The 26,055-nt window shown below is 43.4% G+C and overlaps 1 protein-coding gene across 29 annotated transcripts in view; it reads left to right on the top strand.

Annotated features, from left to right (window-relative positions):
- Positions 1-26,055, top strand: part of LOC115198257 (receptor-type tyrosine-protein phosphatase delta) — a 641,938-nt gene that overhangs the window by 421,772 nt on the left and 194,111 nt on the right. For all 29 annotated transcript variants that reach the window (XM_029760069.1, XM_029760096.1, XM_029760088.1 and 26 more), the window contains one exon: positions 2,359-2,496. In XM_029760069.1, the coding sequence (XP_029615929.1) occupies positions 2,409-2,496 (88 nt within the window). In that variant the 5' untranslated portion in view covers positions 2,359-2,408. The remainder of the gene's footprint in view (positions 1-2,358; positions 2,497-26,055) is intronic.

The raw sequence follows: 26,055 nt of genomic DNA, 5'->3' as shown, positions 1-26,055 counted from the left end.
GGAAGTTCACACGACATTAATTAACTCAAAGGCTATCAACCCCGACTTTGGAAGGATGGCTACTGCATGCAAGGCAAAAGTCAGAGAAGACGTCAGTGACCTTGAATAGAAGAGCTTTGTGTAATGCCGTTGCTTACTATGGATTACACTTTCAGTGATAACCCTGTCCTTACACAGTGTAATGGAATGAAATACACTATAAATACTCTAGTCATGCGGAAAATCTGTTTGTGTGTGCTCGTATGTGTGTGTGTGTACGTGAGCCATTGTATGTGTGTGTGTGTGCGCGTGTGTGTGTGTGCGTGTGTGTGTGTTTTTTTTTTTTGTGTGAGGGTGTGTTGGTTGAGATTGCCTCAAATTGATTCAGTTTGCCACGCGTACCGCGGCCGCCACCGGCCTCACAGCGCTCTGAGACAGGTAGTCCTGTCTATCTTCCCATGATACAAATCGAATGTGACAGGTGCACTATCGCCCTGTCTTTTCTGCCATTTACAGTCAAAGGAATAAAAGTTCTCCCGCAGGGGGAGAGAAAGGACGGGGAGATGGGTAGCAGGGAAATTAGGTACTTTGTCATCGTCTACTCCACTGATTGAGCTTTGGGTTTTCTAGATGTTTTATTTGTTTATAAATCATCAGATAAATAGCCGGGTGAACAAGCCCCATACGTAAAGGGATTATGTGATTCCTGTAATGCGTTTGTGTGGGTAAACAGTGCCATGTCTAGGCCTGTGGTGGGGCTAATGCGCAAATGGTTGATGCTATCCGTCAATTAGCCTTCGGTGTTAACCCGCTAAATGTCAAACTGTAAAAGAGGTCAGAGGTCAAATGATGTGTCCATCTGACGACTCCCAGTTTTAGTTTACCTCCGACAAGTTCACCTAGTCAGTTTGGGTGCATTCCAAATACACATTTTTAGCTCAGATCTCCATCGATTATTAGATCTTTACAATGCCTGGGAAAAGTGTTTTACATCTCAGAAACCACAACATATCGGTCACCAGGGATCAAGACCTGGCTTAAGCAAATGGATGATGTGGAATCGAGTGGGTTACTTGCTAATGCTATCATGCTTTGTCACATCGATTTTCCCCGTCCACATAGTGGCTCTTGATGAAGGAAGGGGTGGCGAACATGAGCGCAAACACGGGCCGAACCTAGCCTACACTTTTAGAAAAAAGCATCCTAAAAGGGTTATTCGGCTGTCCCGCTAGGATAACACTTTTTTGTTCCAGGTAGAACTCTTTTGCTAGAACTGCAGGTACAACTCCCAATAAGAGAACCCTTTGAAGAACCCATTTTGGTTCCAGGTAAAAACCCTTTTGGTGCCAGGTGTAACTCTTTCGGGTTCCATGTAAAACCCTTACCACAAAAGGTTCTATATGGAACCCAAAAGAATTCCACCTGGCACCAAAAGGTTTTTTTTACCTGGAACCAAAATGGGTTCTCTTATGACGACAGCTCTAGAATCCTTTTAGATTCCTGATAGCACCTTTTTTTCTAAGAGTGTACTCTGTCATAGATTTTATGTGTACTCCAAGCAGCGCTTGGTAAAGGAGGTGTTGCTAGCATGTACTAATGCTACTGTAGCTTACTCCATCAAAATGTATAGATGTGTCTTTTTTGTTATTGGTCCTAATCAATTTGGAGACACTTGAAGCTATTAAAGCTTTGGCTAAGTGGTGTAAGACGGGGCATAAATATGAGCTGAATGGTTTTAAGGGTACTAAGAGCAATGGTGGCATTTTATCACTCCATAGTCAGTGGATAGCCCTTGTCTCACCATAAACTCAATAAAGAACGAGAGCAGAGGTTAGGTGCTGTGTCTCGCGTGGCTCAGTTGGTTGAGCATGATGCTTGCAACGCCAGGGTTGTGGGTTTGATTCCCCTGGGGGACCAGTACGGAGAAAGAGTGTGATGAATTCGTTCCCTACACTACTGTAAGCTGCTCTGGATAAGAGCGTCTGCTAAATTACCAAAATGTCAAATGTCTGTGAGTTGAATGGCTAGCTGTATGGTTCTCTGGGGACCGTTTGAGTTAGTCACCAATACTAGGCTAAACAGGTTAGCATTCCGCTGCTAGCATGTTGAATGTATGTGAATAGTTCAGAAATATTCTTATTACACACAATATATTTGATTAGAGCACTTGTGCCCTTTCATCCGTGTATGTGCGAGCACTAATGTATGTTCTGAAGTGCCAGAATATAGCCTGCGAGCACATCACCCTCTCTCCTCTTTAGCTGTCAGAGCCTACTGAGTCTGTGTGGGTATGTCAGAAATCTGCACTAGATAGATAAAGTACATGAAGCCAAACCGCTTTATTTCATATCTCTCTCTCTCTCTCCCCTCCCCCCACAGGCTGTGAATATCCTGCATCTGAGAAATCAGACCACTGAGGCTGCCAAAGCATGCTGGTGCCAAGCTGTCCCATGATGCACATAGCCAGACCCGTGCTGCTCGTCCTGGGTCTTCTCCTCCTCCTCGCCAACGCTGAAAGTAAGTGTCACTTCTTCTCTCTCCTCCACTCTTTGTCCTCTGTTTGCGCCCTTGTAGGGAAGAAAGATGTCTCTTATAAGTGGTCTTATGATATCTAAGTGTCAAGTGTTATTACACACACCAACTCACACACACTTCCATGCATTCTCCCTCTATCTCCTTCTCTCTACCCAACACCCTGATGAGTACAAGGCCATGTCCATGCCCCTACATTCTAATCCAATATGGAGATAACTATCCATATCTGGGACCCAAAGAACAACCGTAGATATACTGTGCCTTCAGAAAGTATTCACACCCCTTGACTTTTTCCACATTTTCTTGTGTTACAGCCTGAATTTAAAATTGATTAAATTTAGATTTTTGGTAATTGGCCTACACACGATATCTCAAAATGTAAAAATGGAATTATGTTTTTCAAAATTTGTACAAATTAATAAAATCTGAAAAGCTGAAATGTCTTCAGTCAATAACTATTCAACCCCTGTGTTATGGCAAGCCTAAATAAGTTCAGGAGTAAAAGTCACATAATAAGTTGCATGGACTTATTAGTGTTTAACATGATTTTTGAATGACTACCTCATCTCTGTACCCCACACATACAGTTATCTCTGCAATCCCTCAGCTGAACAGTGAATTTCAAACACAGATTCAACCACAAAGACCAGGGAGGTTTTCCAATGCCTTGCAAAGAGGGGCACCTATTGGTAGATGGGTAAAAAAAAAACTCAGTCATAACAAAGATACAGGCATCTTTCCTAACTCAGTTGCTGGAGCGGAAGGAAACTGCTCAGGGATTTCCTTCCTCTCTGGCAAGTCCCTTGTTTCATCCTGTTTGCAACAAGGCACTAAAGAAATACTGCAAAAAAAATATGGCAAAGCAATTTACTTTTTGTCCTGAATACAGTGTTATGTTTGGGGCAAATCCAATACAAGACATTACTGAGTACCACGCTCCATATTGGCTGCATCATGTTATGGGTATACTTTTGATCGTTAAGGACTGTGGAGTTTTTCAGGATCAAACAAATGAATGGAATGGAGCTAATCACAGGAAAAATCCTAGAGAAAAACCTGGTTGTCTGCTTTCCACCAGACACTGGGAGATGAATTCACCTTTCTGCAGGTCTGTAACCTAAAATTCAAGGCCAAATCTACACTGGAGTTTCTCACCATGTTGACAGTGAATGTTCCCGAGAGGCCAAGTTTCAGTTTTGACCTAAATCTACTTGAAAGTCTATGGCAAGACCTGAAAATGGTTGTCTAACAATAATCAACAACCAACTTGACAGAGCTTGAAGAATATTGAAAAGAATAATGGCAAACGTTGCACAATCCAGGTGTGGAAAGTTCTTAGAGACTTACCCAGAAAGACTCACAGCTGTAATCGCCTCCAAAGGCGCTTCTACAAGTATTGACTCAGGGGTGTGAATACTTATTTAAGTGGGATTTTTCTGTATTTCTTTTTCAATAAATCTACAAAAATAGCTAAAAACATGTTTTTCACTTTGTCATTATGGGGTATTGTGTGTAGATGGGTGAGATTATTATTTATTTAATCCATTTTGAATTCAGGCTGTAACACAACAAAATGTGGAAATAGTCAAGGGGTATGAATACTTTCTGAAGGCACTGTAAACATGACATTTCCACCACGAAAATACGTTGAATTGGAATTACATGATGTTGGGAGTTGAAATCTGAGCATTGAGGTGTGACAGCAGTGTGACAGTAGTTTCAGACTCCATTGAGGTGTGACAGCAGTGTGACAGTAGTTTAAGACTCCATTCAGGTGTGACAGCAGTGTGACAGTAGTTTCAGGCTCCATTGAGGTGTGACAGCAGTGTGACAGTAGTTTCAGACTCCATTCAGGTGTGACAGCAGTGTGACAGTAGTTTCAGACTCCATTGAGGTGTGACAGCAGTGTGACAGTAGTTTCAGACACCATTGAGGTGTGACAGCAGTGTGACAGTAGTTTCAGACTCCATTGAGGTGTGACAGCAGTGTGACAGTAGTTTCAGACTCCATTGAGGTGTGACAGCAGTGTGACAGTAGTTTCAGACTCCATTGAGTTTCTCCCACTCCATTTTCCCTGGTTAACACTACTTCCCATGAATCACTACGTTCCAGGAAGCAGGTGCATGTGAATCAAAGTTTTATTACATCTGTCACACCGCGGGAATCTCACTCTTCAGCTTGAATATCTTTGGAAGACGGAGCGTTCACCCAAGGTCATAGACGAGGGAATAGCAAAAGTTAAATTGATGGGCGAGACTTGAAACTTTGTGGTTGAGAAACGTTCCCTGCAATCTGTTTCATGCTCTAGACTCCCTCCCATTGCATGTCACTGTGGGAGAAAGATGAATGGGAAAGTTGTTTTTCACTTCAGGTGAGAATCTTGTGTCTCAAGGATTCTGGTTTTTATTGACTTTGCCATCATAATCATAGCAGCTTTTGATGTGCTTTCTATTGAGCACAACTATCAATCTTTTGGAAATAGAATAGACCATGCAACAAGGCATGAACTCAAAATGGTGGATGTTGTCATGTACACATAGTTGAGGTGACAAATGTGTCATACAAAATAAAATAAAGGAAAGCCAACTAACAGACATCCAATCTTGAGTCGCCAGTGGACATTCCAGGGGTGAATTTGAGCACAGATGTTACCAATGAGACAACCACAAGTGCACTTGGCCATCCAACCCCCTAAGCCCTACCTCCTACCTCCCACCATCCCTTCTCTCCCTGTTACGGTCTGCGTGCTAACAGCTGCTCTTATAGCCCTTTGGACAGCTGTGCTGGTTCATCACTTCCAAGCCAAAACAAATTCACCGTGAGGGAAGGCGACAGCTGTCTAGCAATGACTGAGTAACGCAGGAGACAGGGGGTTGGGGATCGGGGGTTGTATGACAGGCCAGTGTTGCCAGCTGAGGTGTGAGTGCACAGAGAGCCAAGTAGAGCCAAACCATCTTGAAGTAGTACATATTTTCTAAGGGATCCAGCTATATTCTTCTCTCAGCTTTATCCAGCTTTAATACTCAGCTTAAGTATGTATTTTACTCTTTGTTGTGTTGGACCCTTTCTTGCAGATATTCCTTCTCCCTCTATCCTTTCCTCCCACGTCCCTTCTTTCTGTCCCTTTTTGTGCCTGTGCTTTAGCCCCAGACAAGCGACCGCATCCTTGTATTTTCCCTCTCTAGTGTGCCACGGCATCTGCATAAACACTTCAGCTGCTCAGCTCAGCTCCAGGGTTCTCCCCAATACCGCTCGAGCCGTGAGAGGAAAGACCAAAATAAGGACGGAATAACCCCCCCGCCTCACTTTAACCCTCTAAAACCCCCTAGAGAAAAAAGGGAAGCTGCCTGATGCAGTGTGTTAGCCCAACTGGGGTGTGTTAGCCCCGCGTGCTAAGGGATATGGCGGAGGATATGAGACACGCGAGAGGGCGAAAATGGCTGACTCTGCCTGCTCAACAGATGGCACCATCCTTGGAGCCAGTCCTGTGTGTCCATGCCCGGCTGACTGCACTAACCTCTCCCGCAAAGGCGGGGAAAAAAGAGTAACAAATGTCCCCGGACAGGACACACACACACGTAGGAAGGGTTTTGACGCTAACGATGCTAACACGGGCGAATGCTATATGGCAATGCATTGTTCGGTTAGTATGTGGATACTAGGCATGGATAGAAAGGGCCCTTTGTTGGCATAGGACCGTGACTATGTTTGTGGTTTTTTCTGTTGTTTTACCTCCAGAACCTCTCACTCTCTCGCTGTCTCTCTCTTCCTCTCCCTCTCCTTTTCTCCAAACCCTGCATGGTTAATTTGTGTGGAAAATTGGGTTCAGGACTATTGAAGAAGGGCATACTAGGGCTCACCAGGGACAATAATAATTGTCCCTGGTGAGCCTGGAAGAGAGAGAGAGCGAGAAGCAGTGGTGGCGGCAAGCAATTATTCTGTGCCTGGTTGAACAATGTCTAGGACGATGAAGATTAGATATGGTTTGTGTCCGAAATGGCACCTTATTTTGGCTATGGCCCATAAGGCAAGAAGTACATAATGTAGTGAACGGTGTCCTATTTGGGACAGAGCTACTGGTTTGAGGAGACTAAACAGCTCTGCGATTCATTAGCGACATTAAATGCAAGGGCTACCAAACAGCACCAACAGCACCGAACAAAACACAATTAGGTTGATAGAGGTCTCTAATGGTTTTGCCTTCGTGCTTGTTTGTTTGCCCTCTGCCATTTTTCCCATTGTGCTCTTAAACTCACTGGTGTTGACCATCCATTGATCATTATTGATCATTGATACATGTCGCTTTAAATACCTCTTAAACCCATCCCTCTAAGGGGCCCTGGTCAAAAGTTGTGGACTACACTATATAAGAAATAGGGAGCCAATTGGGAGGTAACTTATGTCACCCTGGGGCCTAATGCTGGTTGAATTGATTATCTCTACTGATGGTGTGTCGTATCCCAGTGGAGTGAATGCTCCTCTTTTAACGCCTCAAATAACTATCGACAGGCTCCCCCGGATCTCTGTAAACACTCTGTTTACGTGCCCAAACTTCTCTATCTCTCTCGCTCTCCTTCACACACACAGGCCTGCAACCCAAATAGCACCATATTCCCTTTATAGAGCACCTATGCTCCTGTGGGTCCTGGTCCAAAGAAGTGTACTATAAAGAGAATAGGGGACCATTTGAGACGCAGACACTCTATTAGAGAGAGAGAGAGCGACAGAGAGAGAATTTCAGGAGGCAGACTAGCGTGTCTTCATGCAGCGGTTCTGAGGGCTCAACTCGAATCAGGGGGCAGGCTAGCGCGTTTCTATGCAGAGGTCAAATTGTGCACGGCTCTGCAGTGAACATAATGTGCAATATAATTACTCAGTACACTGTGAGGAACAGGCTTTCCCATAGTGTCATTATTTGATATGAAAGAGGCAGTCATCACGGGCGTTATCAAAGGGCTCAAGCTCGACCACGTCTTTGTGTCATTCAGATGGCTGTCAGTGTCAGTGTGTGAATAGATTCTAGAATATTGGATGGAATAATATGATACATATTTTCCTGGAGTGTTTATGTCAATTGTCATTACCTCAATGCACTCTGGGATATGTATTCATCCATAGAGCCACGCATTTATAGGGCTACTGGCAGGCACGTACACACACATAGGAATGCACACACACACACACAGGAACACACACACAGAGGCTCATGTGAGCACACTGAGTAGCACCTCCCAGCCAGACTAAGGGCTAATGATAATGCATTCCCCTGATGCCAGGTAGTTGTACATCGTGTGTTTTATGCATACCTCCCCTAATATGAATTATTGTGAAATAGGGTTGTATTTGCATATGGGCTTTCAGGTTGTGCTGAAATTAGCATTTTTACAACAGTTCAAATTAAATCCCACTGCTTAATTTGTCAGCATGGTAATTTGATTTAAATTGCGTCCATTCCACTCCCTACTAAACTCATAGTCATACCCTCATGTTGTCATTGTACTTCTGCACGCAACACACACACACACGCAACACACACACACACGCAACACACACACGCACACACACACAATCACACAATCACACACACCCACGTATTTCACGATAACATATTTCCCCAGAATTACATTAAATAAGGGAGAATGAAACTACTGACATTGTAATTATTACAAAAAACAATCACAACTTCACAACTTTTCAGGAGCCCGTAAAATGGCTGCTATTCCCTCCAGCGCCATTTGATAAAATAGTAGGGTGGTACGTCCGGTACATCACTGGGGCGTGTCAGAGGAAGGCCCTAAAAATGGACTCCAGCCAAGTCATTATTTTTGCTACCGCATGGCAAAAGGACCGGAGCAGAAAGTCTGGGACAAAAAGGCTCCTGAACACTTCTACCCCCAAACCATAAGACTGCTGAACAGGTAATCAAATGGCTAACCGGACGATTTGCATTGACACCCTTTTTTTTTTGCACTGGCTGTATGCACACTCACTGGACTCTACACTCACACTCACACATACCTCACTGATACTCCAACACACACATAAACACACACTCACACACTACATACATACATACACACATGCATATTGACACCACTCACACATAGACACACTTTCACACTCTTCATACGCTGCTGCTACTCTGTTTATTATCTATCCTGATTGCCTAGTCACTTTTACCCCTACCTACTGTACATGTACATATTACCTCAATTACTTCAGCTACCTTGTACCCCCGCACATTCACTTGGTACCGGTACTCCTTGTATATAGCCTCGTTATTGTTATTTAATTGTGTTACTATTACATTTTTTTTTTTAAATTTGCTAATCTTTTCTTACTTTTTAACTATGCATTGTTGCGAAAGGGCTCATAAGTAGGAATTTCACTGTAAAGTCTAGTCAGTGCATTCAGTATTCAGTGCATATGACAAATACAATTATATTTGATTTGATTTAAACCCTCCTCATCAACGGTGTCTAATTACAAACCTGTGGTTTAGTTGCATGCAATCTGATCACAAGACCATGGAAACGTAATTAAGCACAATGTTATCGTGGCCATCCGAGATGATTTGTGCTACCAGGGCTTTGCTATGCTAAATGAATAATCAGTAGTAATCGTTTTCTCCGGTAGAAGTACGGTACTCTACAAACTGTCTGTGCTTCTCGTTCTTATCGTTACTTTGTAATTACCATGTAATTGCTCCGTAAGACACTGTGGGCACTCACCGTTTATGCTCGGAATGCTTGTTTGTCTAGTAGGCCTGTGAAGATACCAGTATCGAAATATATTTTTCATGGCAGAAAATGTAACACAAAGCACACTAAACCCTTTGGTCCTTTAAAAACCTGCTGGATGTAAAATATTGTGTGCTATAGCTTGGAAAATAAGTAAATGTGACTCTGGATGACAACATTAGTCTGTTTTCCTAAAGAAGTTAACCTACTTCATGTTTTGTTTCCTTGCCACGGTACCAATGACTATCTCAGTACTGTATTCGTCCTGGCCCTATTATCTAGTAGAATGCCCCTGGTAGTCCGTTATTTGACACTATTAGCCTAGCTATAGATTGCTGTAATTTGGCCATCCACAGTACCAAACAAAGTTCGGACCAATTTCCAAAGCTCTTCGGCATATTTGTCCACCGAAGAAAGACTTACAAATATATATTTTCCCCATTTACAATACCCACCTAATTCAAACCAAAATGGAACGGAATTCCCACAGATTTTACCTCAGGTTTGGCATATTTGTCCACCAAAGAAGGAATATAAAGCCTGATTTAAGCTGGATGCTCCCATTAAGAGAACACAAACGGCCAGGTTTCAGATGGTCTAGCATGCCTTTGATGCCGGGATCAGCCGGTGAGCCGAACACAATGCCAGCTGTTTTGCGTATCCCCGGCTTACGCTTGGCACAACGTTTAGCATGCTGGCATATGCTAAAGCGGATCACTCCTTTATATACCAATGCACCCTGTAACAATGCGTGACATCACTAGAGTGACTGTGCAATTAATAGATTGGGCCTTTGGGATGCTTGGATTTGGTGCTGTCTTGAATGGATGTGCTTTACCGTCACATAATTATTCCTCTTACAGAGTAAAAGGTAGTGTTTTGGTGGGTACGTCAGAATGGATGATCAATGTTAGTACATTAAGATGTTACGAATGAAAAAAGGTTAAACAATCCACGTTTGTCTTTTTGATGCCTGTGAGTGTGAAAATCACCTCGTTATCTGGGACAGGTCTAAATTAACTCCCAAGTTGTCGACTCTTAAGAACTTGAGGATGGGAGAGCTATATCAGAACCTCTTAGCCTAGCTTATACCAGAAGGATATGTGCAGCCATGAACTATCAACGAGTAAGACCATGATTTGAGATGGAATGCACAAGATATTTATGGGACAAATCATGCAGGTGTTCAGTCCTGGCCAGGGCCCTTTGCTGACATTGACTTGCTTTTCCCTCCAGGTCAGTGTGAGCTATGTTGTGAGGTTCACTGAGGCCAGCCCCCTGTGGTACAGTAGGGGTCCAGTGTCAGCTAACTCCCACAGTGGTCATTTGAATGGCTAGTTAGGGGTTTGATGAGGAGGGGTGTTCTGTACTAGACTTTTCCCTTTTGGGATATATATATATTTTTTTATTTACCTTTATTTAACTAGGCAAGTCAGTTAAGAACAAATTCTTATTTTCAATGACGGCTTAGGAACAGTGGGTTAACTGCCTTGTTCAGGGGCAGAATGACAGATTTGTACCTTGTCTGCTTGGGGATTCAAACTTGCAACCTTTCGGTTACTAGTCCAACGCTCTAACCACTAGGCTACGCTGCCACCCCATGAAGTCCACCACACTAGATAATATGAAGTCTAACTCTTCTATTATCTAGTGGTTTTATACTGATCTATATGCCCTACATATATGGCACAAGCAAAATCATCAACATATCCCATATCCCCATTCAAGACAAGGTATTGGAATGTCGGTTGAAATGTTAGGAATCCCAACCCTCCACTAGGAGCTGCAGGAGTGGAGGAGCTGCAATAAAGCCATAGTCGGTTTGGTTGTAGAGGGATCACATTCAATCCATTAACGGCTTAATAACCTATGCTGGGCTAATTAGTCAGATGCGTGACAATAACCTCACCGCCAATTAACAGACCCCGGATCAGGGTGGTTTAGCAGATATCCTCCTGAGCCGAACGTGTCTCCGAACGCGCTCGTGGAGATTGTTTTTAGCAACCTTATTAACTAAATATAATAATAACTGTATCAACCGAGTTCTGCATATCAGATGCAGGCACCTCGGCTAAGGTTATGGGTGCAGCTTTTTGTTATGTGTGGAGAAAATCAGAGGAAACGTAGGAAAATAAAGAGAGACTGGGAGAGTTGGGAAGAGCAAGACAACACCTGATTGTATCAGGGCCCGATGCCTCCCCTTAAAACGTCAAAGGCCCCTCTGCCTATGGCTGGATATATGGCCGTGTCTGAGGGAGGCCCCTTACCATGGCTGAAGGTCGTAAAAGCTCTAACATTCTTGAAGCTGTGTGTGGAGGGGAAGGGAATGTGTGTCTGTGCCTGTGTTTGTGCGTACATCTGTGAGTGTGTGCTTGTGTGTGTTCACGAGTATATGTTTGTATGTACTTTAGTGTGTGTGTCCATTTACGATAGATAGTACCTTCACACTTTCATTCTCTCTCCATACCACTGTGTCGAGGGGGTGGTTGACAACTGGCCTGGGGCCTGTTCTTTCGTTTCAGTCTGGGGGGCCACAGGGGCGTGGGGAGGCACATTTCACTGATCCCAGTACAGCGCATTAACATGTCAGCAGGGAGTACCTAGGGGCTGCAGAGGGGTTAATGGTGTAAAGCTTTCTTCTCAGTGAAGTGGCCACAAGGTCACGTCTATAACCTTTTGCTTATTTCACTCCGTCCCCGAAATGGAGCCACCACCACCCCTGGTCTCTCCTTATCTAAATGGGTTAGCATAGGTGATAGTGAGTGTCCTCGCTCACACATTCTCTCTTCCCATGTCAACTCTTTTTCCACCTTTCTCTTTATCTCGCTCTCTAAACTTTCTTTTTCTCTTTCTTTCTCTCCCATTACCTCATTCGCTTGCTCACTCACTCACTCACTCACTCACTCACTCACTCACTCACTCACTCACTCTGCCTCAGAAACAGCTTAGTTCTATTTGTCTGCTTTGACGTCTGAGTGTGTTGCTGTTTAGGCTTTCATGTAGTACATGTTATGGTAGATGAGGGGGAAAGATTCCAATGAGAGGTGAAAATACTCTCACGCCTAGGCTTTTCCACTTGAAACTGAGCCAAGGCCTTCATTCTAATGGTGCAATGCACTAAGTGCCCATCCGACCGCCGCTGCGGAATATTGACATGCCGACAGGCACGTAACACACACACACACAAAGCAAAATGTTTCCGCTAGTGGGTAGCTGACCAGATTCAACTGCTCCCGCTAAAGACAGATAAGCATACACTCACAAGCACACACGGTTTATCTCGCACATACACAGAGAGGGACAACCCTTACTCACACACATGCCCATTCTCTCACAGAAACACCCACAGAACACACCCACACACACCGTTGGCATCACCCCACTGATGAGGATGTTTATATGGCATCCATCAGATCCTCACTAGGACCGCTCCATCCCCTAAACATTCTAGGCCCGCCCTCTCAGGGGTCACATCCATTTCATTCATCATAATTTGCCTGCTAATTAATTGCCCTCTCCTCACCATCAGTCATTTAATATGAATATTGGACTAATAATAAGTGTTGCTAATTAGTGAAGGACAGGGGTTGGGTGACGTCAATGCGGGAAAGTTAATCTGTGCTGTCTGTCGGACGAGACTTTCTCTCTCTCTCTAACTCTCTCTCTTTCTCGGTCTCTGTTTCACTCTCTCTCTCTCTCTCTCTCTCTCTGTCTCTGTTTCACTCTCTCTCTCTCTCTGTCTTTGTTTCACTCTCTCTGTCTCTGTTTCACTCTCTCTCTCTCTCTCTCTCTGTTTCACTCTCTCTCTCTCTGTCTCTGTTTCACTCTCTGTCTCACTCCCTCTCTCTGTCTGTCTCTATTTCACTCCGTCTCTCTCTCTCTCTCTCTCTCTGTTTTCACTCTCTCTCTCTCTGTCTCTGTTTCACTCTCTGTCTCACTCCCTCTCTCTGTCTGTCTCTATTTCACTCCGTCTCTCTCTCTCTCTCTCTCTCTCTGTTTCACTCTCTCTCTCTCTGTCTCTCTCTCTCTCTCTCTCTCTCTCTCTCTCTGTTTCACTCTCTCTCTGTTTCACTCTCTCTCTCTGTTTCACTCTCTCTCTCTGTTTCACTCTCTCTTGCTCTGTCTGTTTCACTCTCTCCTTGCTCTGTCTCTGTTTCACTCTCTCTCAGCTCACTCTCTCTCTCTATGTTGTGTTGAGATGCCTCTCCAATGCATATGAGAGGGAAGCTGTCAAACTGCCTACACAGATTTCTTTAATTACACATTCCAAATCAGAGAGAGGGGGGGAAGTAATTTCACAATGCATGATCTGTTGCCTCTCGTTATGACGGAGCCCTTTAATCGGCTATTTTTCCCCGATTATTCAAGCGGAAACATCCGTAAAAAGAATAGGCTGCAGTTTTGCCATTAAAGCCACATGTGGAAATTACAGCAGTTTGCCAGAGGGAGCGGAAAGGGAATCGGAACGTATTTAGCCATTAGCGGGGAACGAGGAGCCACTGGAAAGCCTGGTTTAACAGGGCCACAGTATGTGTGAGTGTGGTGATTTCCCCCCTACCCAGAGAGAGAGCTGTGGTTTGGCAGTAATAGATAGCTGTTTAGAGAGATGCCAAGGACTTTTGATTGATGGGCTGTGGTGGAATACCCCCCACCCGGCTGAACCGCGAATTTGTCAAAGGCAGGCATGGGAGACGCCAAATACTGCAAAGCACCTTCACCCCTACAATGATATACAGGTTACTCAGAGAGCCCAATCCAGACCAGTCCACTAGGCCTAACATGCACACATTTGTACTTTATTTATTTAACCTTTATTTAACTGGGAAAGTCAGTTAAGAACAAATTCTTATTTACAATGATGGCCTAGGAACAGTGGGTTAACTGCCTTGTTCAGGGGCAGAACAACAGATTTTTACTTTGGCAGCTCAGGAATTTGATCTAGCAACCCTTCGGTTACTGGCCCAACACTCTAACCACTAGGCTACCTGCCACCCCCAAAATGATTGCATATGTAATCATGCACTTGCAGCTGTGCTCACCCCCACACATACATAAATAACCATGCAAACATATTGTTCACACATGCTGGCACGTGCACACATTCATTCCCACCACAGGAGGCTGCTGAGGGGAGGACAGCTAATAGTAATGGCTGGAATGGACTGAATGGAATTGTATCATATGTTTGATGTGTTCGATACCATTCCATGAAATCCGTTCCAGTCATTACAATGAGCCTGTCCTCCCCAATTAAGGTGCCAGGTGATTCCCACACATACAGTATGAAATATACAGTACACACACATACACACACACACACACACACACACACACACACACACACACACACACACACACACACACACACACACACACACACACACACACACACACACACACACACACACACACACACACACACACATACAGAGATGTCAATTAAGGCAACACTAATACGTCCTCTAATGCATCCAAAGGGAAGACTATTGTGTATTTACATAAACATATAAAAATAATACCCTATCCAACTCTAGGTCAAATCTGTACAATTCCACTTCAACAGTAGAATGATGGTTGATGGTTGACAGGCCGCAACAGGGTCATACCACCCATGTGTCCAGTGTCTTTTTCACTAGATAAAACACAATGAAGCGACTCAACGAGGGCCACAGACACAAGCTTGCACGGCCAGGGTGATCTGGCAGTCTATGTAATGTATGTTAATGGTGGATGAATAACCAGAGAGCAGCAGAGGTGGCAGGCTGCCCCCCCCCCCCCCCCCCCCGGAGGTCGGTAGAGCAGGAGTAAAGAAGGAAAGAGGGAGAAAAGGGAGAAATGATAAGGTAAGGGAGTATGAGAGAGAGTACCAAAGAGCATGATGGGAATTATAGAGAAAGAGGCAGACCATTATGCAGAGATTGCTTGACACGATTGCTTTTTACATTTCCGCATTTAAAAGAAAGATCTAGTGGTTCCTGTTGAATCAGTTGGCTGAGCAGCACTTTACTGTAAACCTGGGTGTTTGGTAGTATGGTTGATACATAGGGAATGTCCAGGGCCGGATTAAAGCAGGGGATTACCAGGGCTGAAGCCGGCACTAGAAAAAAGTTATATATATATATATATAAATAATACATATATAATACATATATACTGTGTATAGTGTATAGGATGTATTAGATATGTAGTATACAGTGCTGCTTGAAAGTCTGCGAACCCCTTGTGAAATTACAGATTTGTTTTTGTTTTTACCATGAAATGTTCATTTAATCAGAACCAGTCTTTTTGATCTGACATAACAGGTTTATATTTACCAATACCATATGTTGGTGTAGTAGTGCTTGTAGTAGAAAAACTAAATTAAAAAGGAATTAGTGCAGGTGCAAAAAATAAGTGAACCCCAAGTTGCATTCGTTAAATCAAGTAGGTAAGTAGTATCAGGTGGGTAAATAATTTGGTACAAAATTAACCAATCAAAGGAGAGATTGTTAGGAAAGAGTTTGGGCAGGACTGGTCAGAAATCTGGTCAGTTTGGTGTTACCCATTCAGGTGAATGCGAAGCACATCATGCCTAGAGGAAAGGAGATCTCAGAGGACATCAGGACGAGGGCAGCACATCAGTCTGGGGAAGGCTATACAATCATCCCCAAAAAATTTGAGCTCCATCAGTCCACTGTGAGGCAAATCATTTACAAATGGAGAGTATTTAACATGACAGCAACTCAGCTAGAAGTGGACTCCCCTTCCAAAATATCCCCAAGAGCCACAAAGAACAACAGTAAATCAGATAAAAGCCAACCCAAACATAACATCTTGAGATTTGCAGACCTCCCTTGCTGCATCTCAGATAACTGTGCATGCTTCAACAATAAGAAGAACACTGAATCAAAATGCCATTCATGGGAGGGTTGCTTGGAAGAAACCTCTGCTGTCAAAAAAAGAACCAATCTGCCCATCTTAACTTTGCAAGAAACCGCCTGGACAAACCTGAATGTTTCTGGAAGTCCATTCTCTGGACCAATAATTGACTATGGTCACAATCAACACCGCTATGTTTGGCGAAAACCCAACACTGCCTACCACCAAAAGAACCTTATCCCAACAGTCAAGCATGGTGGTGGGAATGTCAAGATCTGGAGCTGCTTTTCCTCCTCTGGGCCTGGAATGACTCCACATCATTAAGGGAACCATGAATTCTGAGGTATACCAGGAGATTCTTGAACAGAAAATGGGTCTTCCAACAAGACAATGACCCAAAGCATTCAAGCAAATCTACCAAATAATGGTTCAGGAGAAAGATTTGTGTTTTGGATTGGCCAATTCAAAGTCCTGACCTAAATCCAATTGAGATGCTGTGGATTAGGACATGAAGCGGGCAGTTCATGTTAGACACCACTCAAACCTCACTCAATTGGCTGAGTTTGTATAGTGCCTTGCAAAAGTATTCACTCCCCTTGGATTTTGGGGGGATTTGTATCATTTGATTTACACAGCATGCCTACCACTTTGAAGACGCAAAATATGTTTTATTGTGAAACAAAAAAAACAGAAAACTTGAGCATGCATAACTATTCACCCCCCCAAAAGTCAATAATTTGTAGAGCGAACCTTTTACAACAATTACAGCTGCAAGTCTCTTGGGGTATGTCTCTATAAGCTTGGCACATCTAGCCACTGGGATTTTTGCCCATTCTTCAAGGCAAAACTGCTCCAGCTCCTTCAAGTTGGATGGGTTCCACTGGTGTACAGCAATCTTTAAGTCAAACCACAGATTCTCAATTGGATTGAGGTCTGGGCTTTGACTAGGCCATTCCAAGACATTTAAATGTTTCCCCTTACACCACTCGAGTGTTGCTTAGCAGTATGCTTAGGGTCATTTTCCTGTTGGAAGGTGAACCTCCATCCCAGTCTCAAATCTCTGGAAGACTGAAACAGGTTTCCCTCTAGAATTTCCCTGTATTTAGCGCCATCCATCATTCTTTCAATTCTGACCAGTTTCCCCAGTCCCTGCTGATGAAAACATCCCCACAGCATGATGCTGCAACCACCATGCTTCACTGTTTGGATGGTGTTCTCGGGGTGATGAGAGGTGTTGGGTTTGCACAGACATAATGTTTTCCTTGATGGCCAAAAAGCTCAATTTTAGTTTCACTTCACCAATTTGGACTATTTTGTGTATGTCAATTACATGAAATCCAAATAAAAAATCTATTTAAATTACAGGTTGTAATGCAGCAAAATAGGAAAAATGCCAAGGAGGATGAATTTTTTCGCAAGCCACTGTAAATAGGAGTGGGCAAAAATCCCTCAAAACAGATTTCAGAGACTGATTACCGGCTATAAGAGACGTTTACTCCAAGTTATCACTGCAAATGGAGGTGCCATTGACTGAAGGAGTGCACATATTTTTGCACACATCACTTTGTTAATTAAATAAACATTGAAAATTTATCATGTTTTTGGCGGTTGCTGTCATTTACTTAGAATGTCTTTTACGAATTGGGGTTTAGATAAGGATTTTATATGTTTATTTTAACATTTTATAGCAAAATACTGACCAGCCCTGTAGGGTTCACATACTTTCAAGCAGCACTGTATATATATTTTTTATTGCAACTGCCAACCACAGCAGGATCCAGTAGCCCAGTCTCAGTGAGTGTAGACAGCCTGCTGCTACCTGTTGCTGCTCTGCTAATCGTCAGGTGGGGTGAGGAGGTAGGGGGTACCACGTAGGTAACTGGGGAGGGGGCTTGCCTTGACTGTGTAACTGATTAGTAACAGGGGGCAACAACACAAAAAGCCCCAGGGCCTATGATTTCTGGGAATGTAAAATTATGTTTACTGAGGGGAAGGAAGAATTTGCATGGAAAGTAATATCAAGGAGTATTAGTTTTAATCCATTGATTAACTAGAGCATAATTGGTCATGACAGATTCTCAACGTTAATAAAGTACACCAACGATAACCGTGCCAACCTAATCTCACGGGCCCCAAAGTTTGGAAATGAGTTTTGAAGATAAACAGATTAAGAATATTATGAAACCTCTGAATTGCATGTAAATTGCTAATTAATCTTCTGTTTCATCTCAAATATCTGTTGATTACTATACCTTTTTTTTATTAACGACACCTGTTGCGACTTGCATGCGTAGCTGACTAACCAAATGCAACAGAGGGACACTGAGGGACACAAGCTGAACAACCAATGTAGGATATTGAGGGGGCCCATACATCATTGTTAGGCCACTTGAGTAACGTTTTATTGTTCCAAACAAACACCATTTATGACTTCATTGTATTAGTAAATGGGGATAGATAAAGGAAAGGATATGCTTGGTGCTAAGTGGTGATGCATATTATAATCTTACTGGTTGATGGTATAAGCCATTCACAACACTAAATCACAAGAGCTGTTATATCCTTCCCTATTATGGAATTAGAGAAAATACCATCTGCAATTGGCAGGGTATAACAAATAGAAACATAACTATGTTAGAGGAACAGTTATCACAACAGAGTTGGTGAACCTGAGTGTCAAGGGAAAATAGGCCAAGACAACCTGTCAGTCGTCAAATCCTCTGGGTATTTCTACCAGAAGAAGATATCGTGTTCCGCCTCTGAGAAAGTCATGAAGGTATCTAAAACGTGTTTTTTTTCTCATCTCAAAGACAATAAATAGCAAATAAAGAAGCTAAATAGAAGCACTGAAGGATATATTCATCTTTAAAGGGGCTGGCCGCCTTGTAGATGCCGGCAGCTTTGTTTTGGACGGGCTCATTGTGTGGCGTCTTTGAAATCTACAAGGGAATTTGCTCGGTATTCATTTCATTTTGGTCGTTCACAAAAGACATGGCTAACAGTGCTTGAGATGGGCTTAAGAGAAAAGGATGCCTCTGTCTTTGATTCTATGATAAAAAATCTTGAACCAGGGGCTAGACAATTCATGTCATTGTTTGTATTTGTCTCAAGAATTCAATTCGTCTTGGTTTGTATGGCCATTGCCTTGCATTATAACTGTTGCGACAAAGCATCGGGTTATTGAGATTTTTGGAATGTAGCATTAGCTTATGGTAGATATAGACGTACAGTAAGCCAAAAGAGCCACATTAACGGTGATTGTCTGCCTCAGTAAGAGGATCAGGAGAACTTCCCATTAGAGAGAAATGATACAGGGGACCCAGACAGACCGCAAGCAGAAATCAGAGGCAGGCGAAGACAGTGCCGCTTAGACACTACTAGACATCTTACGCCTCGATCACACTGACAGCGTCATTGCATTTTGGTAAACCAGAAGTACATTAATTTCCAATGGAATGCTCCGTTTGCCTTGCAGCATTGCGTTGCAGAGGCAGTTGCAGTGCGTGCTGTGTGGTGCATACATTGGATTTATCGAACATGTGCATCAAACTGTATGCATAGACGGCTTGACAGAAATGGTAGCAGAAGGTGAATGTTGAATTTTGTTGCATATATATCCAGATGATGCTGCGTACCATTTTGCTCAATGACGCTGTCGGTGTGACCGAGGCGTTAAAAACCCCACCAACAATAACAGTAGAAAACAAGGCTTTAGCCATACTTCCCCTCTTGCGTCATAGTGGTCTTTTAGAAGGTTGCTGTGCCAGGCTATGCTAGTGCTGCTAACAATGTTAAGTTGAAGAAAGTACGAAGAAACACACCTCAGACTACAGTAGGCATCTTTTTTGCATGCTACTATTTACGAAGCGAATCCATCCAGCGGTCAGTGCACTACGTCTGTACCCGATCCGTGAATATCTGTTGTGCGATAATTAAATTGTCCTTCTCCAGCTTGATGTGGGATTAATAATCGTCCGCTAATACTGTCCTGACATTTTCACTGCATCAACTCAATATTGTTTAGCGCAACAGCGGCGATAATTATGACGAGAGGGAGAGAGGGGGGAGGAAGAGTGGGAGAAAGGGAGAGAGGGGAAATAGGGAGAGAGAGAGGAGAGATGGCTTGGCCTTCCCATTAGTCATAGCTAATGGGAAGGCTGTTGTCGCAGTGGCAGATTTTTTACTTGAAACTCTGGGCCAGAATCCTTTGGCCCTTGTTGTTTTCCTATGAAGAAAAAGATGAACTCATGTTACTTTCGTTACATCATTAAAATCAACCAAAGAGAAACATTTTCAAGAACCTGAACTAGGGCCTACTAGAAATACAGGGATTGGGAGGAGGCGGACGCGGGCATAGAGTCACGCCACCACCTCAACTCTGAGCGTTTCTCTCTCCCCTGGTATTCAAGTATTTCTCCCTCTTTTGTTCCTGTTGCTTCTAGTCTATTAGGTTATTTACTCTCCAGTTTACCTCCCAGTATTTCATTACATAGGGCCAGCAGCTGATAGGGACTGCTTCACACAGGACAGGTGAAGATAAAAAGTTAGGGACAAAAGATGATAATGTCGGAGCGTGGCCGAAATGCAATCTGGCCGCCACGATGCAGAGATGCTCTACATGGCTTCTAGCGAAGAAGGGGGCAGGCACTGTCGAGATGGCAACGTGATGAATGGCACCGGCCTAGCAGGGAGGACTGTAGGCTAGACAAACAGGGAAAGCGGCAAAGGATCCAGGCAAAAAAAAAACGAGGATGGGCATGAAAGGGAAGGCCAATTTCTTCTGAACTCGTCTTCTTGTGACAAATTCAGTCCGGAAGGGCCAGGGAGGGAAATTGTTTTTTGGGGATGAGTGTCCAACCCACCCCCCTTCTGCAAAGAAGAAAGCTATATGGATTCTGACAATGCCATGGCACAGGTAGAATGATTCATGGAAAGACTCCCCATGTGCTGCTAAAAAAAACAAAATGGCCACCCAGAACCACACCTAGTCATAGTGCCAACATACCTGTATCATGGAAATGTTGACATGACAAATTGCCTGCATGATATTACCAGTTGGTCACACCAAACACTTGTTTCACTGGTATTATGGTAGCCCATTTTGAAGTCTCTCTCACATTGAGCTGATAGCCAGGTAAAGCGACCTCTACACTCTAATTGAACTACATTCATCTTAGTTCTATGTACCAGAACCCTATCCCAACTTAGACCAGTAGTAATTCAACATGGTTGAATAAATCTGCACAAAACAGTGGTGCCCATGACAAGTGTGTCACATTGGGTCAGCGACGCCAACCGTGCCCATGTGTGATTTAATGAGGTGCCATAACGGGGGTGATGCCACATTCCCAGTGCCACTGGGTGGCAGTTTGTGCCATGGTGGCATCTTCACTGACCCCTCCAACACACGCAGTGGGTGGCCATTTTCCTTTCCTCTTAAAGGAGGTTTGTTTTTTCTCTAATTGCGCCTCTCCTCATGGACAAGGCCCTTGTGCATTGAACCAAATTTAGAACGCATTGTTGGACACTTTTCAATGGGTAATGGTGGAGTCCACAGTGGTTGTTAGAGGTTATGGGTAATGTTACAATTCCTACGAAATGGTGAGGAATGTGTTATCATGATGGTGAATTGCTGAGCAGAAGAGAGGGAAGGGAATTATGCCTGACTTGCTGAAAAATGACACCACCTTGCTGTAATTAAAACAGCTAACTATTCAATCTAGCTACTGTAAGAACACGCTGGTTGATGTTGTGGCTTCAGTTCGGTGTGCCAATGAATCCAACCACTTTGAGGTAGAGATAAAACACATGCTTTACAACTCACTTGACGCGATAAGTGAACTGGCTTTCCCTAGAATATTCATGAAGCTAACAAACAGTAATGCTGACTCAATGTGAGTATTTAACCTTTCTGCCTGTTAAAGTGAAGTGAAGTGATGACAGGGCCTGCCAAGCTTTAGAGGGCATCAGGATACCTCATGGCATTTCATTAAATAGCATTGGCTTTTCATTGAGTTCTGTGTGTTGTTGTGCTCTGTCTTTCTCTGCTTTGTGTTTTCACCACTCCCCATCTAGAATAAAGACAATAGCTGGAGGGTTTACTAAGAGTTTGTTAACTGCCTTGTTCTGGGGCAGAACGACAGATTTTTACCTTGTCAGCTCTGGGATTTGATCTGGCAACCTTTCAGTTACTGGCCCAACACTCTAACCACTAGGCTACCTGCCACCCCTAAGGGAAACTGCACAAAGCTTAGGAGTTTTTGCATGTCTAATGAAATTAGAAATGTGTCCGTTACTAAAGTAACACAGTCCGTCAGTCCAAAGGCTACTTCCCAAGTCCGAACAGACTACTGCTATATAGGTGTGTAATAATAATAACTAGGTTGGTGCTTATATTTGTCAAGTGTGTATTATAAGCTGGTGGGAATTGGAAATGTGCTTCTTGCATATGCCAACTCCCCCTGAGACACCACCGGGAGAGTGGGGTCACAGCCAGGGTCTGACATTATCAACGGTGACCCTGTAGTAATTATTGTGCCTTGCTCAAGAGGCACAGCAACGGATTTTTCACCTTGTCGGCTCGGGTATTCGAACTAGTGAACTTTCGGTTACTGGCCCAACAACGCTCTAACCGCTGGGCTACCTACCTCCCCTACCTGTGGACCTTACCTGAAAACCCAACCGTTACTGAAACAGGGAACCACCTGGGAATGTTAATACAACTGCCAGTTAAAACTCTGATACAAACCCAGTCAATAATTACTGTACTGTTATGGTAAACCTCTGAGGTAAACCTCAGGTCCTTTCCTGTGGTCTTCTAGATATCTTTCAGTCAGTGCAGTTACCCAATGGCCTTAAAACAAGCCTTTGGAGGTGCTGGAAATATCGGACTCACTCTTGTTTTCTGCCATTTGGGTACATATCATCCACTGCTGTGATAGCCATTGTTCTCTTGCTCAAGCCATTGTTCCTCCATCATCATATGCGCTGCGTCTTGGCTTGCTTTATTTTGACAGTTCTTTAGTGTGGTTGAGAGCGAAGCAGGCTATTCCAAAGTCATATTTTCAATATTTCCAGTTCAGTTTTAGCTGTGTATGTTAAACTGTATATATACTGTATATCTACCATTTCTTCCCTTGCAGGCATGCTGGGTTTAATACCAACATATAAAGTAACATTTTACTGACAATAGCCTGCACTGCATTACATTCTGATTGGACTACAAGAGATACTGAAGATTGTAAATGGATGGGACTTTTTTTATTTTGTTTGGAAGCTCTGAAGACCACGCAAAACAGGCACAGTCGGTCACTAAGGGGATTGGCAAATACACACGCACACACACACACACTCAAACACACACAGACTAACACACACACGCACAGTGAAAACAGAGGGGATCCAACATACGTAACCATTTGATGATAGCTTGCAAATTGAGTGGTAACATGGTGCTAGCAACAAAACACACACATTCAGACCCACACACACTCTCTAACAACAAAACACACACACTCAGACCCACACACACACTCTAACAACAAAACACACACTCTCTAACAACAAAACACACACACTCAGACCCACACACACTCTCTAACAACAAAACACACACACTCTCTAACAACAAAACACACACACTCTCTAACAACAAAACACACACACTCTCTAACAACAAAGCACACACACTCTCTAACAACAAAACACACACACTCTAACAACAAAACACACACACTCTCTAACAACAAAACACACACTCTCTAACAACAAAAAAAACACACACTCTCTAACAACAAAGCACACACACTCTCTAACAACAAAACACACTCTCTCTAACAATAAAGCACACACTCTCTAACAACAAAACACACACCCTCTCTAACAACAAAACACACACACTCTCTAACAACAAAACACACACACTCTCTAACAACAAAGCACACACACTCTCTAACAACAAAACACACACACTCTCTAACAACAAAACACACACACTCAGACTTACACACACTCTCTAACAACAAAGGAAACACACTCTCTAACAACAAAACACACATTCAGACCCACACACACACTCTAACAACAAAGCACACACACTCAGACGTACACACTCTCTAACAACAAAACACACACACTCAGACACACACACACACTCTCTATCAACAAAACACACACTCAGACCTACACTCACTCTCTAACAACAAAACACAAACATTCAGACCCACACACACTATCTAACAACAAAGCACACACTCTCAGACCCACACACCCTCTAACAACAGAACACACACACTCAGACCTACACACACTCTCTAACTACAAAACACACACACTCAGACCCACACACACTCTCTAACAACAAAGCACACACACTCAGACCAACACACTCTCTAAAACAAAACACACACTCAGACCCACCACACTCTCTAACAACAAACACACGCACTCAGACCCACACACTCTCTAACAACAAAACACACACACTCAGACCAACTGTACACACTCTCTAACAACAAAACACACACACTCAGGCCCACACACACTCTCCAACAACAAAACACACACACTCAGCCCTACACACACTCTCTAACAACAAAACACACACACTCAGACCCACACACAACTCGCTACAAAAAAAACACACACACTCAGACCTACAAACACTCTCTAACAACAAAACACACACACTCAGACCCACACACACTATCTACCAACAAAACACACACATTCAGACCCAACACACACTTTATAACAACAAAACACACACACACTCAGACCTACAAACACTCCCAACAATAAAGCACACACTCAGAGCCACACCCCCTCTTAACAACGAACGCACACACTCAGACCTACACACACTCTCTAACAACAAAATACACTCACTCAGACCTACACACACTCTCCACCAATAAAGCACACCACTCAGACCAACACACACTCTCTAACAACAAAACACACACACCTCAGACCTACACTCACTCTCTAACAACAAAACACCACACTCAGACCTACTGTGCACACACTCTCTAAAAACAAAACGCACACGCTCAGACCTACACACACACTCTAACCAACAAACCACAAACACTCTAACAGCAAAACACACTCAGACCTACTGTACACACTCTCTAACAACAAAACACACACTCAGACCCACACACTCTCTAACAACAAAACACAAACTCAGACCCACACACACTCTCTAACAACAAAACACACACATTCAGACCCACACACACTCTCTAACAACAAAGCACACACTCTCAGACCAACACACACTCTCTAACAACAAAGCACACACACTCTCTAACAACAAAACACACACACTCAGACCCACACCACTCTCTAACAACAAAACACCACACCAGACCCACACACACTCTCTAACAACAAAATACATATCTGAGAAACACACACGCCTTTAACAACAAAACACAAAACATTCAGACCCACACACACTCTCTAACAACAAAACACACACACTCAGACATACACACACTCTCTCACTACAAAACACACTCACTCAGACCCACACACACACTCTCTAACAACAAAACACACACACTCAGACCAACACACACTCTCTACAAACACAAACACACACACTCAGACCCACACAAATTCTCAACAACAACAAACACACATACTCAGACCCACACAATCTATAACATCAGAACACACCACCTCAGGCCAACACTCTCTAACAACAAAACACACACTCAACCCAACACACTCTCTAACAACAAAAAAAACACACACTCCAGACCCACAACACTCTCTAACAAACAACCACACACACACTCTAACAACAAAAACACACACACCAGACCAACACACACTATCTAACAAAAAAGACACCATTCAGACCCATAGAACACTCTAACAACAAAACACACACACCTCAGACCTACACACACTCTCTAACAACCAAACACACACT

Source organism: Salmo trutta, chromosome 8 (assembly GCF_901001165.1).
Source record: "Salmo trutta chromosome 8, fSalTru1.1, whole genome shotgun sequence".
In the NCBI taxonomy this organism is placed as follows: domain Eukaryota; kingdom Metazoa; phylum Chordata; class Actinopteri; order Salmoniformes; family Salmonidae; genus Salmo; species Salmo trutta.
The sequence above is the reverse complement of the archived record's forward strand: the minus strand, read 5'-3'. Positions and strand labels throughout refer to the sequence as shown.